The following is a 16,351-nucleotide window of genomic DNA, read 5'->3' on the forward strand; positions in this document are numbered from 1 at the left end:
AAAGTGGGTTGGAGGAGTAGCTCGGTGGTAAAACACCTTTCTAGCAAGTACAAAGCTCCCAATTCAAACCCTGGTACTACAAATAAATAAACAAGCAAAAAAGGTACTAAGTATTTATATTATAGTACTGTACAAAGTCAAAGCCCTTACAGGTATTTTTTATGCTCTTTGCCAACTCATAACCCTTTATCCACATTCTAGAAACTTGTACTCTCTATTACTCACAATATTCACTTCTTATTTTTTGTATTTGTGTCTTCACACTTTAGAACAGTCATTTTCTTTCACTTTAGTAAGGCTGCAAATAAGAGGCAGAGGAAATAGCAGCTTTAGTGAGATGGCTTTGTGGCTGCATTGAGGAAAGATTTGAAGAAGAGGAAGTTGGAAGACAAGACTAGCTGTGAGGCCCTCAAGATTAAGTAGGTTCTTTTAGAAAAAGTTAAAGGTGGAACTGGAGGCATGACCCAGCTGGTAGAGTGCTAGCCAATGAGCCAAAGCAGCAGGTACTGAGTTTGTGTCCCAGTCTTAGATCTAAAAAAAAAGAAAGAAATAAAAATGTCTGAAGTATGACGTGGCTCCATCATATATTACTGGGAATCTGGGACAAGTTCTATCTAGTTCTGTATATGGGAGGTATTTCTTCATGCTTTATCCATATCTGCTTAAGTCTTGGAACTCTCACAGTGACTTTCAAGCTGGAAAGAACCCCAAACTGGAAGGAGCTGCTGGTGTGGTGGCAGTAAATTGGGAACATTTCGACAGCAATGGCCTGGAGAGGGACTCACCACCGATGGGTACTTTTCAGGAAGTTCCTTGTCCCATATTACATTTAGATGTTCGAAGTCATTTTACCCTGATCCCTGTGTGTTCTCCCTTACTTTCTTATTCCATCTTGGAAGTTGTGTCATTTATGGGGTTCTTATGGATTGTGAATTGGAATTCTCTATGAGAAACCTATTGGGAGAACCAGGGGTTCATTTTGTAAATATCAAGGAAACTTGCCTGTTGCATTTCCCTTTGGGATAATTTTGGTAAGTGAATCTATGGGGTTTATTTTCTTCTAGTCTATGGTTTGCTTTTCATAATTTTGATAGTGTCTTTTTTGTTTCTCAATTTTTTATTTAACTAGAGTGTTAGTGTTGTTAAAAAGTGTTAGACTTAATGTTAAAAAGGTAGTGTTAGACTTACTTTTTCACATTTTTGTTAGCAAATACTAGTTCTACAAGGGTTTTCCTTCTGAGAATTTAATATATACATTCATTGTACCCTTTTGATAGTGTCTTTTAATTTTTTGGTCCAGTCGTGGGGCCTGAACTCTGGGCGTGGGCGCTGTCCTTCAGCTCTTCAGCTCAAGGCTAGTGCTCTACCACTTGAGCCACAGCGCCACTTCTGGCTTTTTTCTTTTTCTTTTTGCTTATGTGGTGCTGAGGAATCGAACCCAGGGCCTCAGGCATGCAAGGCAAGTGCTCTATCACTGAGCCACCTTCCCAGCCTCTGATAGTGTCTTTTATAGAGCAGAAGTTTTAAATTTTGAAGTCTAGCTTAAAATTTATTCACAAGAACATTCCAAGTTATTTATTGAAATATTATGTGTCATAATGATTTTTGGATATTAACTTTATATCTTGCAACCTTAGTATAATCACTGATCACTCATTAGTTTCAGAAGCTTTTTTGCTGTTATCACTGGGATTTTTTAGCTAGAGACTTGTATGGGCAAGAAAAGTTACAACTCTACCCCTGATGTTAAATCTTTGGGTATTGATTTCTTTCAAAAATTGTTCACTATCCTTTATGGGAAGACATAAATATATCTAGCAACCTTGCAGCACTGCCAACACCTGCATGTGTGCATTACTGACACGGAGGCAGGATTTTATGAGTTACATTTAGGTTTCCTGGTGCTCTCATATTTTATCTGAAGTCATTTGGTCCTACCGACCAAAAGTCACGTGAGTTGTCTGGGTTCCTGTTGAATGTATCATATTAGTTTGACCACAGGTTGAATGGTTGAAGATGAAAAGATAGTGGCTTGTGGTTTGGAGTTGGTGGAGTCTTGATGAGAATTTAAGAAAGAACAAATAGTTCAAATGACTACAGATAGTCATGGGTATAATTAGCCATGTGTTCTGATACAGAAATGGTGAGAGAAAAGCTGACATCAGCAGATCAACAAATATTGAGGAGGATTCAGAGTAGAGATTTGGTCTGTCAGATAAGTATGGTGTGGTGAACATACAGATACAAAAATACACTGGTTTTAATATTCAAACAACAGAACAATAATGACCACTAAGAGCTTTTGCATATATTTAGGTCTGGTACTCATGTACTTTTTTTTAATTAAAAAGTGCCATTTAATATTCTTTTAAAAGTTAGTACTGAAGTCTTCTCTATTTCTTTTCTTCCTCTTTTATTTGTACTAAAATTTTATCATGATGAACATGTTTTTTTTCCCCACACTGTAATGTCTCTGGTGTGTGTGTGTGTGTGTGTGTGTGTGTGTGTGTGTGTGTGTGTGTGTGTGTGTGTGTGTGTGTGGTGTTATTGGAGCTTGAATGCAGGACTTTCTTTTGCTCAAGGCTAGTGCTCTGCTACTTGAGCCACAGCTCTACTGTGGCTTACAAAAATTATTTTATTGGAAAGGTGCTGTACAGAGGGGTTACAGTTACATGAGTAAGGTGCTTGCAGCTTTTTAAGTAGTTTATTGGAGATAAGAGTCTCATTGACGTTTCAGCCTCCTGAGTAGCTAGGATTGCAGATGTGAGACACCAGCACTTGGCTCACATTGTCATCTAATATCCACAACAATAAATATTATCTTTTTTGGAGCCATACAGATGTATACATTGTGTGCTTTTGTAGGCTGCAGAGACAGAGTCAGAGATGAATCTTTCCATCTTAAAAGGAGCAGCAATATAACCTATCCCATATACCAACCGGAGGCGAAAATTCATCTTACTGGTCTTCGAAATGACTACTGTAAGTTATTGTTTAAATGTGACCAGAGAAGCTGAAATGACAAAATCAAGTGCTCTGACAATAACTTGGAATTTGATTCTGGAAGACCCCGATGTGCCAGTGTCTCAATGTTATAGCATTACTCTGTGGTTAATGTAATTGGTTATTCCTGTGTAGCCTCTGTGTCCAGGAATGGGTGCTGGTGTGATGAGGCATGAGCATGGTTACTCATAAACACTTTATTTTATTGTGTTAGATGAAGCTTCATTAATGTTGGCATATTCTTATGCATGCGCTTTAAACATAGGCAAATCTAATCACTTGTTCAGTTATGATGTAGTATTAACACATAAAACTGATACCAACATCCCAATGTAGAATATTGAATATGTGAATTATGGAGCTCAGTGAGCTCTGGAGTTGACCAGAAAGATTCAGATATTCTCACTTACACTTGGTCTTGAAAGATGGGTGGAGGGGAGAAGAAAGCATTTTTGGTAAACTTAACAACATGAGCAAAGGCAGGATGTTGGTAATTATTGACAATGGCAATGAAGTAGACACATTGGAGATTAGTACATTGTTTCATTTTGTTTTTGTTTTCCCCCAATATTGAGTCTTGAACTCAGGGTTGGGGTGCTGTTTTGTTCAAGGCTGGTACTATACCATATGAGCCACTGCTCTACTTTGAACTTTTTGGTAGTTAATTGGAGATAAGAGTCTCACAGACTTTCCTGCTTATGAGAAAGAATCAGTGGAGGAAAGTTCATGGTGTTTGGCTAGAGCATTTTTTGCTCTGTGTCCGTAGAAATATGCTTTTCTTTTAACAAAGAGTTGTTATTAGCATAAGGTAGAGAATGCTGCTGAGAACTTTCACAAATGAGTCACTCTCTTTTCATGATATGCACTAGGTGGTAGTTGGTTAGAAATGATGGTGCCATTTCCTATATAAAATGTCCTAAATCGGGGCTGGGAAGGTGGCTCAGTGGTAGAATGCTTGCCTTGCATGCCTGAGGCCCTGGGTTCGATTCCTCAGCACCACATAAGCAAAAAGAAAAAAGCCAAAGTGGCGCTGTGGCTCAAGTGGTAGAGCACTAGCCTTGAGCTGAAGAGCTGAGGGACAGTGCCCAGGCCCAGAGTTCAGGCCCCACGACCGGACTCCCCCCCCAAAAAAAAGTCCTAAATCATAATGATCATCCATATTTAATTTTTATGTATATTTAGTTTTTAGTAATGTTAGATGATGTCCATGAGCACTAATAATGGTAGATGATTCTGCCAGGATTGTTAAAATGCCTCTAAATAGTTATATTGAGCATAAGCTATATGCATTATTTTAATTATGAGTCTTGGACCAGATTGTATGTTAGCTCTTACCTTACTATTATTTTAAGCAATACTGGAGTTTGAACTCAGGGCCCCATGCTTGCTAGGCAGAAGCCTTGCCATTTGAGCCAAGTTCCTCACCCTTTCTAGCTTCAGTTGTTCTTTTGAATAAAATGTCACACTTTAACCCAGGTTGGCCAGGACCATGATCTTCACCATTTATGTCTCTTGCATAACTGGGATAACAGGCACACCGACCATATCCAGCTTATTGGTTGAGATGGCTTCTTACTAACTTTTTGCCCTTCAACCACTATCCTTCACATTTGTAACACTGAAGTCGCTGGGGTTACAAATGTGAGCCATTATGCCTGGCCAGGTTTTTTTCTTTTTCTTTTTCTTTCTCCATTAGTGTTTGAATTGTGCAGGTCTTGTCCTATTGCTTTGCTTTTTGCTCCTGGCTGACACTTTACCATTTGAGCCATGCCTCCACTTCTGGCTTTTTGTTGGTTAATTGGAGTCTTGATGAGTTGTCTGTCTGGGCTAGCTTCAAATTGTGATTTGCAGAAGTTAGCTCCTAAGTAGCTATGATTATAGGTGTGAGCAACTGACACCCAACCTGGTCCAGTTTTTATTTTTGAGCTTCTAATGATCAACTTTGATGTATAGTATTGTTTTTTAACCATGGGGAAGTATTACTTTTTCATTGCTACCTAGAAACAAAAGTGTTTGTTTGAAAATGTTTTTATTTGGTATATACTTGCTCTAATTTGAAGTGCTTTTCTTACAGATCTGAATATCCTAGACTGGAATTTACAAAATCTTGTTGCTATAGCCCTTGGATCTACAGTATACATATGGAATGCAGAAAACCATACTGAGATTGAAAACATCGACTTAAGTCTCACCTGTAATTATGTGTCTTCTGTGTCCTGGATAAAAGAGGGCTCATGCCTGGCAGTTGGTACCAGTGAGGGAGAAGTACAAGTACCTGAATATTTCTTGTCTTTTGTTCCCTGTTGAATTATAGATAACTAGAACTGGCCTCTTATAGTTGACTTCTAATACACAGAGAAACTAGATTAGTTAAAGCTTTGGGAAGTGGAGAGAGATAATTTTTTTTCTGAATGGCATTTTATCAAGACTTAAAAAATACTCTCCTTAGTTTCTTTCTAAGTCTTCTGCTATGTTTCATTTGCTGTTGTTTTTAAAAAGATTTTTTTTTCTTATTGGGTGTTAATGGCTCAGACCTGTAATCCTAACTACTCAGGAGACTGAGATCTGATGATTGTGGTTTGAAGCCAGCTTGCGGAGGAAAGTCTGTGTGACTCTTATCTCCAGTTAATCACCAAAAAGCTGTTAATGGAACTGTAGCTCAAGTAGTATAGTCTCAGCCTTGAGCAAACAACTAAAAGACAGCATTGAGGCCCTGAGTTCAAGCCCCAGTACCAACACACACACACACACACACACACACACACACACACACACACACACTCTCTCTCTCTCTCTCTCTCTCTCTCTCTCTCTCTCTCTCTCTCTTTCTCTTCTCTGCCGGACACCAGTGGCTGACACCTGTAATCTTAAGCCAAGGGTAGGAGAATTTCAGTTCCAGGATAGGTGGGGCAAAAAAGTCCAGGAAACTGTATCTTGATTGTTGTGTATAGTGAAGACCAACTGTCATCCCAGCTATGATGGGAAGCATAAAATTGCAGCCCAGATTCACACCTGGGCTTGAAATGAGACCCTATCTTAAAAATAACCAATGCAAGCCGGGCGCTGGTGGCTCATGCCTGTAATCCTAGCTACTCAGGAGGCTGAGATCTGAGGATCATGGTTCAAAGCCAGCCCAGGAAGGAAAGACTGTGAGACTCCTATCTCTAATAAACCACCAGAAAACCAGAAGTGGTGCTGTAGCTCAAGTGTTAGAGCGCTAGCCTTGAGCTGAAGAGCTGAGGGACAGCGCCCAGGCCCAGAGTTCAAGCCCCACGACCGACACACACACACAAAAATAACCAATGCAAAAAAGCACCAGAGGCATGACTCAACAGTAGAGTATCTGCTAGCAAGCACAAGACCCCAAGTTCAATTTCTAGTACCATCAAAAACTAAAGTCAGGTTGGGACTTTGGAGAGAGGAAGATGAGCTTCCAGTTCTTTCTCCTGAAGGCGTGGTTAGGAGTAGAGCTATGTTAAATGAATTGTTAAATGAATGCATTTTTCCTGTGATGAGGCTGAGAAGAGTATTTATCAAGCTCCCATTAATCTACCTAATTTCTCACATATCATTATTGTTGTTTATTATCAGTAAACAGTGTGTACTTGATGATTTCGGAGTCCCAGGATGGCCCTTGCTACTTTTTCTTCACAGTGATGCTGATGCTGTGATGGTTATGTTATTTCTTCTCACACCAATCTTGTCCTTCCTCAAATGGGTTAGGGTCAGGATATCAGCTGTAGTTGGTAGGAAATGAGTCTCAGCAGTAAGTTGAATTTCAGACTCTAGGAAGCATTCATGCACTCCGATTTTATTCATACTGATTAACTAAAAACATTTCAGATTATGAATCCTTTTAGATTTTGGAGTAGGGAGATACTCAACTGATAAGATTCTAAGCCCAACCTGTTTGTTTGTTGGTAATAGAGGAAGGATTTCCAGACTTGAGACTCCCTTAGCTTAGAAGGAGGGACAACTGCGATGATTCTCATTTTCTTGCAGCCCACGGAATTCATCTGGAGAGCTTTAAAACAAATGCCACCTCCCCAGGCTCTCTCCTCTGCCAATGGAATCAGTATTGCCAGCAGCCATAGTGCTTTCTTTACAGGCTCCACAGTAATCTTACGAATTCTCAGAATACTGATTAGAGTCAAGGTGCTGAGTTTTTGCCTAGTTACTTGATAATTGGTTGTCAGGCCTTTGAGGAGACAGAGGGCTCTAAAGATGCCAATGTTACATAACTCTGTTCACTTTTTCAGTTATGGGACATAGTAACTAAAAAGCGGCTGAGAAATATGCACGGTCATTTGTCAGTGGTTGGGGCCCTGAGCTGGAATCATTGTACCCTCAGCAGGTAACTTAAGCCAACTCTGTGTCACCAGTTGACTGGGGGTGGGGGAGGTGGGGAGTGCGTGGTGCTGACTGAACCAAAACCAAAACCAAAAAGAAAAAGAGAACACCAGGACCTTGGGCTTCCACAGCTAATCGATACTAAGTAAAAAATGTAAACAAATCTTTGCAACTAGAAAACAAGAGTGGATCTATAGGTTAATAAGAATATACCTGCTAGAAAATGATAATGATAAATGACTATGTTTAACCTCCTCCTATAAATATGTACTAAAACGATCTCATTGAGATAGTATGAAATATTCCAAGTTGCATAAACTGCATTGTGCAAAGATCCAGAAGTCTTTTAAATATATCTTGAAACTCTGGCTGACAAATCTATTTTGATTGTGAAAAGAATGACCCAGGCAGAATATTCCATTCTATTAACAGAAGGGATTTCTGCTTGTTTGCAAACAGAAATCTTTTTAGTAGTTGAATCATATTTTTGCCCGTGTTTTCTTTCCCCTCCTTATGTGGCAGTGGGCTTCACTTTTCTGTCACATGACCCTGCCTCTTGCTCTGTGTTCAGTGGGTCCAGACTGGGACGTGTTCATCATCATGACGTTCGGGTAGCACAGCACCGTGTCGGAACGCTCCTGCACAAGCATGCTGTGTGTGCTCTGAAGTGGTCCCCCCACGGCAGGCTGCTTGCCAGTGGCTGCAGTGATGGCCTGCTGACAATATGGCCACACCATCCAGGTGCCGGGACCCAAATCCAGCCTCTGACAGTCATACCTCAATTCACAGCAGTTAAGGTATGAAATCCAACAGCTGTCCGGCTTTCCTCTTCATTATTTATTTATTTATTTATTTTTACAGAGACTATTAAAGAAAGCTTTCAAAGTTTTCTTCCTTCAGAATTGTTTCAGGTGTTGGTCACCACTGTAGGTCACTAAAATCAAAGTCAAACTTGAACTTAAGCAAAACCCAAAACAAAAATAGTGTTCTCTCCTGTAAACTGTGGAGTCCTGAATAGCTAAGCTGAAATATTGGCTGGATCTAGGGCCATGAGTAATGTCATCTGAAGCCTGCCTTTTACTTGTCTCTGTCTCTCCTTAGGGTGCTTTGTCCTTCAGACTCCATTTGGTGGGCAAGATGGCTCTTGCAGCTTCAACTTTGGTTCTCCCTGAGGGGTGTGGGATCAGAAGCCATCTTTCCTACTAGAAAAGTACTTGGGAAGATTTGGGCTGCCTTTGGTCACATTTCACATCCCTGTGGATGATGGCTACCAGAGAGAGATAGGCACTGTACGAACTCTAACATCTTTGTTGTCCAAGGTTTCCATGTACAGTGTAATTGTGCTTATCTATTGCTGAGAACAAATTAATGAGAATGTAGTGCTGTACAACAACACTGATTTTAATCTTTCTACTGTTTCACTGGGTTGAGACTCTGGGAAAAGCCTGAGCAATCATGGCTCAGGTTCTCATGAGATGCAGTATGGTGGCAGAAGGTAACAGGTCTGGGGCTGGACTGGAGCTTGCTGAGGTTTTAGCGTTTCTCATTGCTTGGAGTAGACTGGGCTTCCTTTACAATAGGGCTCACTTTGAAACAGCTGGAATTTGTGCACCCTGAGAGTTGGTCTGGTACTTTAGCGACCTTTTTAATTTTCTAGTTCCAAAGTCAGCCTTACCACATTGTGCTGGTTATGAGGTTCTCAGGAGTCCTTCTCCATTCAAAGGCAAGGAGATTACATTCTACTTCCTGATGAAGGGAGCAGGCAAAGTCTTATTAGATGATAGATAGATAGCATTACAGTTCCTAAGCCTATGCATGAAGTAATCAAACTCACACTTTGTGCAAATTATCATAAAATAGTTCTTTTTAAAGTAGTTAATTGAGCCACATCTAACTGATCATTTATCTTTAGGGACTAGCATTTATACAGGGCTTCCAAAATATTTATCCTAGTTTTTAATAGAAACTTAGTTTTCATCTTTAAGCCTAAACTGATTTTAATTAAATATTTCCATATGATTTAACTAACCCCACATCATAGTAAGTTCATCTGTTGTAAAAAAGATGGGAGCTGAGTTATGAGTAGGCTAAAGAGGTACTTGGCTTAATGGTGGAGAGCTAGCCTTAAGTAAATAAAGCTCAAGGGCACGGCTCTGTGTTCAAGCCATAGGACTGGCACCAAGGTCTGAGAATGAGGCGTAGTGGTAGAGTGCTGGCCTAGCATGCATGAAACCCTGGGTTCAATTCCTTAGCACCACATACACAGAAAAAACCAGAAGTGGTGCTGTGGCTCAAGTGGTAGAGTACTAGACTTAAGCAAAAGAAGCTCAGGGACAGTGCCCAGGCCCTGAGTTCACACCCCAAGACTGGAAAAAAAAAGAAAAAGAAAGAAAAGGACTGGCACCAAAAGAAAAAAAAAAAAGAAAATGGAATCAAAATTAAGAAAACCAAGAAACTATAGATATTTAAATGGGCCAAAGGACACCAAAAACTCAGAAGGAGGAAGTGTTAGGAACACAAGATAAAGTCCATTGTTGTTAATAAAGAAATATAAAATAAATCATCTGTATAATCTATTTCATAATTATAATTCTATTACATGCAAAATAACTTTTTATTTCAAATAACCGTTAGCCAGTAAGAAATGAGCATGATTATCTGATGCTAGTGTTGCAAAAACTTATAATTGTTTGGAAAAATGTTATAGCCATAATTGTGAAATTTACAATTTGCCTAAAAATTTGCCATAACCAAAATAATTGAATATATTAGTGTTTTTTTTTAAATAACAGCAAAGGAAGCACACAAAACTAAGAAAATTCCACTTTCCCCTAGCCACTCAACTGAACCCTATATAAACTAAACCAAAAATAAAATAAAGAACAACCAGGAAGAGTCTTCTTCATCAGGTACCTTTCTTTCCAGGAGTGGCTTTCAATTCCCAAGAAATGATATATATATATATATATATTTTTTTTTTTTTTTTGGTCGTTCCTGGGGCTTGAACTCTGGGCTTGGGCGCTGTCCCTGTGCTCTTCAGCTCAAGGTGTGTGCTTTACCGCTTGAGCCACAGTGCCACCTCCCCAAGAAATGATTCCTGAAGGGTGTAGCTTCTCCTGCTTTTGAATAGGAAGCCCAGGAGAGTTGCTAAGCTGTAGGCCTCTGGGACTGGTGCTTATTGGCGTACATCACATTCTTGAGCTCACCTTTTCCAAGTCTAACCTGCTTGTGTTGCTATTAACTTTAAAGGCCGTGGACTGGTGTCCCTGGCAGTCTGAGGTCCTTGCTATTGGAGGAGGAATGAAGGACGGATGTCTGCACATTTTGGATATAAAGACTGGGACGAGCATCAAGACTCCAAGCACAAACTCACAGGTAAGTATCTCTTCTGTAATCCACTTTCATCCCCACCTTCTAGAATCTTCTGAAAATGATTATAGAGCATAAAACCTAAGCACATCTCTCTCTACCTACTGACTCCATAAGAAATTTCAGTTCTCAAGAATTCCTTTTCTGTAAGCTCTCTTAATCTGGGAGTCCTAAAGTTAATTCAACTTGTATTTTGCTTCTGTTTCTATTTTTGTTTTTCTTTCTTTTTCACCACTGTTTTGTAAAACTGGTCTTTTCTGTTCCTGGCCAGTGATGGAAAATCAAATAAACTCATTATTTGTAACACCTGATTTGCAGTCCTGGTCCTTTGTTGTTTTCTTAGAACAAGTAGAATTCCAATATTACCAGAACTCCATCTGTGACTGGAGTATGTGCGTGGGTTGCAGGTGGGGGGGGTGGGGAGCAGAGTTTAGACAGAGCATACTGTATAGAATCAACTTTAATAAATTCACAATGAATCAGAACTTCTAAAATTCTGTATTTTATGGATATTATGGCAGATTTGTTCCCTAATCTGGCTACCTGAGACAAAGGCAATTGCAACAGGTCAAGGTGCTCCTAGCAATGACGTGGCTCTGTGGACCTGTCCCACTCTGTCCAGGTTGGCAGGGTTTTTTGGTAAGTAAATGTGTGAGTAAAATGCTGTGTCTCTGTGGCAGAGTGAGCTGTCATTGGTGGGAAATACCCTGAATGAGAGGTTTTCTATTTTGGGTTCTTTGGTGCACATGTTTCAATAGAGCAAAACGTCCTACACCCAACCTACCTCAGCTAATATATAGATGAGTGTTTCTGAATTTGATTTGATTATCACTGAAAATTGTCCTTTCTTCTCACATATGTGTATGGAGTATAAAGTGATGACTTGGAAGGTTTTTGAATTTGAGATTAGTGTCACACACGTTATTTGTAGAACATCTAGCCATGTGGAAAATGGAGCAGGGAAAGGGTCATAGTTTAGAAGGCCTCTAGAAGTCACAAGGTTCCTCTATGAAAACTGCTAGTCTTTCTTTTTCTCTCTTTTCTTTCTCTTTCTTTCATTCTTCTTCCTTTCCTTTCTCTTGCTTTTCTTTCCTTCTTTCCTTCCTCCCTCCCTCCTTCCTTCCCTCCTTTCCTTTCCCCTCGTCTCTCTCCTTTTCTCTTTCTTTCTTTCTTTCTTTCTTTCTTTCTTTCTTTCTTTCTTTCTTTCTTTCTTTCTTTCTTTCTTCTCCTTCCTTCCCTTCCTTCCTTCCTTTTTCTCTCCCTTCCTTCCTTCCTTCCTTCCTTCCTTCCTTCCTTCCTTCCTTTCTTTCTTTCTGTCCTTCCTTTTCCCTTCCCTTTCTTTTGCTTCCCTTCTCTTTCTTTCCTTCCTTCCTTCCTTCCCTCCCTTTCTCCTCTCTCTTTGTCTCTTTTCTTTCATTTCCTTTTCTGAGTATCAGATCCATGGTTTTGTGTATACTAAGAATATGTTCTACCACTGTGCTAATTTCCAAGCCCCATACTGCTGTCCTTTCTCAGTTTAATTTTATACATTTTTATTGAGTCCTTCTGGATAGAAAGACACGTGATGAGGGAAGGATACCTGGACCTTGTCTGGAATGTTAAAGGGGCCCTGAGGTGAGTGAGCTTTTTCTTTCCCCATTCCTGGGAGACAGGAAGATGACAGAGCCCTTGTATCCAGTCTTTTACAGAAGTCTGATAATGTATCACATCTTCCTTCTCTCTACTCAGCCTTGCCTGAGAATTTATGTATTCATTAATTATGTGAGCATTTATAAGGTGCCAGATACTTTTTAAGATGCAGGAGATACACAGGTAAACAAGAGAGATAGTACCCTTAGAACCTATATGTTTATGAGATGAAGCATGCAGAAAATAAATATATAAAAAATTAAGTAATGCTAATACTATGCCTCTCTTTGGAGGTTCTGAGAATGTTATTTGGCAATAAAATAGCCTGATAAGACACAGTTCTGGTCTCCTGTCAGACAACAACACAATGGCCTTCATGCTCTTCAGGGTCCTCTGTGGTCTGCTATATAAGAATCCATACAACTCCTGATAGCTGTTTTGGTGGCTAGGCACAAGTGTAGGAGAACATGAGCTGACTGTTTCTGCGTTTCAGTTTTTATTGTCACTGTTATTATTTTGACAGTACTTGTGTTTAGATTTAGGGTTTGGTGCTTGCTAGGCAGGTGTTCTACCACTTAAACCATGACCCCAGAAATTTACTGTTAATCAGAAGACATGGAATTCCCAGGAGCATTTGAGATTTGAGAAAGATTTGCAACCAAGCTTTAAACCCTATTTCTTTACATGATAACAATTTTAGTAGTTGTTTAGGGCCTTACCTAGGTGAGGGTGTTGGAGAAATACTAAAATCATCTGATACTTGGAATAAGATCAACACTGGCTGGGTAGTGTGGCAAACAATTGTAATCATAGCACTTGGGAGGTCAAAGCAGAATGATCATGTGTTTTGATCAATTGGGCTATATAGTGTAGCAACAAACATTCTTAGAGGTCTATTCTTTTTCCCCCCAGTATTATTAGAAAGGATTCCAAAGAATTCACTTAACTTTTTCTCATCTTAAAACATATGTAGTTGAGGGAGTTGTGGTTATTTTAGAGCTTGTAGGTACTCTGACACAGTAGTTCCTTCTGTTCTTATACAAAACAGGCCATATGGTCAGAGAAGTGTGGAGCATAATTTTAATATAAGGTTTAGGAAAGTGAATTGCACAAAAGATTGACATGCCTGGGACTTTCTGGCAGAATTTGATGGAAATGTTTGAGATTTCTAGAAAGAGAACTCTGAGTGGCAATTTTCTCCATGAACTCAGTACAGCAGATATATTAGTATTTTTTTCATAAGAGAATTTTGTGCCCGGTAATAGATAGAGGAAAGTAGCACAAATGCTCAGACAAAAGGGAGACTTCTCCTTTGTTTCCTTTTCTCAAAGTGAACCCTTACATTAATCGCTATAATTAGATTTGTTGACCATATTTTCTTATTATCTATACATATTTCCTATTTCTAAAGATTTACTTCTTGCTTTTGATCAAAAATTTATGTCTCTGTGTTAGAGTGGTTAAAAGGAACAAGTTTCCTGGGTAGATCAACAAAATTAGATTCTTTTAAAAAAATTTATGTATGTTTTTTATTGTAAAAATACAAAATTAGATTCTTAAAATGAGAAGAAACAAGGTTAAGATAACTTAAAAGGGTTAGTGCAATTGTTCTCTATTCTTTTAAAACAAGCTTCTTGCTGGGCGCTGGTGGCTCACGCCTGTAATCCTAGCTACTCAGGAGGCTGAGATCTGAGGATTGCGGTTCAAAGCCAGCCCGGGCAGGAGAGACCGTGAGACTCCTATCTCCAATAAACCACCAGAAAACCGGAAGTGGCGCTGTAGCTCAAGTGGTAGAGCGCTCGCCTTGAGCTGAAGAGCTGAGGGACAGCGCCCAGGCCCAGAGTTCAAACCCCACGACCGACAAAAAACAAAAAAAGAAACAAAAAAAAAACAAGCTTCTTTTCCTTTAAAACTTAAATTAAAAAAAAATAGTCAGTGGCTTCAATGGAAAAATAGATTTTTCTTCCTTCCTCTGGGATTGGAGTTTGGTGTAACAGACCGCTGAACTGAATCCTAGCTCTGGCTCTTCCATTAATTAGCTATGTGTTCTGTGCAAGCTTCTTGATGTCTCTAGCTCTTTCTTCATCTGTAAGATAAGAGAGCTGCGTTGTCTCTATGATCTAACCTTTATGTACCAACACACCTAAAGCCAATCTTATATCCTCTTTGGTTTGTCTAACTACAGTGTGTGTATGTATGTATGTTGTGCACAAAGCAGAGCATTAGGCGTGAATGTATGTAGATAGAAAAGCACAACATATCTAAGATACATCTTCAGGAGTGAAGTAGTGTCTATATGCGCCTTGAAAATCTTGTGTCAGTAGTGTATATCATTATGTCACAAATTCATGCTCTCAAATGAGTTGAAAGCAATACTGGTCTTAGGAAGAGATGACCACCTGTCTGGTTTAATTTTAGTACTGTCTCCAAATACCTTCCTACTCAAAAACATATTTTGTCCCTCCTCTTTCTCACCCTCCAAGCCCAGCCTCCTGTTTTTCTATTTGGGCCTGGAGTTTTGATTGAAGTCATTATTGGGTTAAACTAGGTTTTGCAATGCATTTTCCACAGAACACTAGTGAGTCCTCTGCCATGTTCAAGTCAAAAGGACTATTTGGACAAGTCATCTGAGAAACACTTGTGAATGTTTTGGAACCTCAACTCCAGAACATTTATTGTGTATATAGAAGTCGTAAAGCAAAGAAGTCCTGAGACAAGGAACCATGTTTAACTTTTCCTAATCTAGAGCTCTCTTTGTTTTTAATACCTAGCAACATCACATAAAGCTACTATGACTAGTCTTTGGAACTAGTCAATAAAGGGAGGAAAATTTCTCCAGATTTTCATAAACGAAACTTTGTGGTGAATTTTGGTGTCCTTTTTCATTAAGCTGCATGAGTTTATTTGGTTAGTTTTTAGGTCTCAAAGGGATGGCTTTTGGGGAAGGGATAGAACGGGTGGCAGGAATACAACAAGGACATTTCTTTGGTGTTTATAGAAAGCAGAACTAATAACTGTTGGATGTGAATGATGGTGTCGTCATCTGTGTCAGCTAAAAATTGTTTCCCAAAAGATATCCCTGTAGAACTTATGAGTATGACTTTATTTAGTCAAAGGGTCTTTGAAAATATGATTAAGTGAAGGTTCTTGAGATGAGATCATGGCTCTAAGTTCAATGACATAATTTCTTGTATGAAACACAGAGACAAGGAGGTAGTGTGACCATAGAGAAAGAGATAGGCGAAATGAGTTAAGGATGGCCAATATCTGCTAGAAACTGGGAGCCTTCCCTGACTTCATCTCAGACTTGAAGAGAATCAGCTTCTGCTGTGTTCTGCCACCCAATTTCTGGTTGTTGATTGGTCAGCTGTAGGACATGAATAAGGGAAGAAGAGAAACCCTGAGCCAATCTTAGCCACTGGATAGTGATGCCTGGGTTAACCTGGCTAGCATTAATGAGCACCACTCTGAACCCATGGCTATTGGAAGCCTATATCCAGAGATATGATTCAGGCCTCACTTTAGGTCATCTCTAGTCTTTAGCATCAGCCTTGAAGGTGAAGTAAGAACTGCCTTCCTTCTCCCCTCAGGCCACAGAGGCAGAGTGCTACACCTGGCATTGAGTCCTGACCAGACCCGTGTGTTTTCTGCTGCTGTGGATGGAACAGCCTATGTGTGGAAGTGTGACCAGTCACCCAGCTCTTCCTAGCTTCCAGTGTCGCCAGGAGGTCGTTAGCAGGGGGCACAGTGAAGAGCTCTCCGGTGTGCATGGCCTCTCTCCTCACTCTCAGCATGCTGTATGTGCTTTCTTCCTGATGTATCTCCCATAGATTAACTGAGACTGATTTCTTCTCTCTGCTTTCTTCTGTCTCCATCCTCTTCTTTACCCCCACTTTTTCTTCCACCTTTCCTTCCTTTCTTTCTTTCTTTCCTTCCTTCCTTCCTTCCTTCCTTCCCTCCCTCCCTCCCTTCCTCCCTCCCTCCCTCCCTCCCTCCCTCC

At 39.9% G+C, this 16,351-nt stretch overlaps 1 protein-coding gene across 1 annotated transcript in view; it reads left to right on the forward strand.

Moving 5' to 3' along the window:
* Cdc20b (cell division cycle 20B) overlaps positions 1 to 16,060 on the forward strand; it is a 35,324-nt gene extending 19,264 nt beyond the window's left edge. Inside the window, exons 6-12 of the mRNA XM_013018506.1 lie at positions 2,866 to 2,982; positions 5,078 to 5,274; positions 7,263 to 7,357; positions 7,925 to 8,150; positions 10,603 to 10,728; positions 11,244 to 11,361; positions 15,942 to 16,060. Of these exons, the coding sequence (XP_012873960.1) occupies positions 2,866 to 2,982; positions 5,078 to 5,274; positions 7,263 to 7,357; positions 7,925 to 8,150; positions 10,603 to 10,728; positions 11,244 to 11,361; positions 15,942 to 16,060 (998 nt within the window). The remainder of the gene's footprint in view (positions 1 to 2,865; positions 2,983 to 5,077; positions 5,275 to 7,262; positions 7,358 to 7,924; positions 8,151 to 10,602; positions 10,729 to 11,243; positions 11,362 to 15,941) is intronic.
* The last annotated feature ends 291 nt before the right edge of the window (positions 16,061 to 16,351 follow it).

The sequence above is a fragment of the Dipodomys ordii genome, unplaced genomic scaffold (assembly GCF_000151885.1).
Source record: "Dipodomys ordii isolate 6190 unplaced genomic scaffold, Dord_2.0 Scaffold41, whole genome shotgun sequence".
Lineage (NCBI taxonomy): Eukaryota > Metazoa > Chordata > Mammalia > Rodentia > Heteromyidae > Dipodomys > Dipodomys ordii.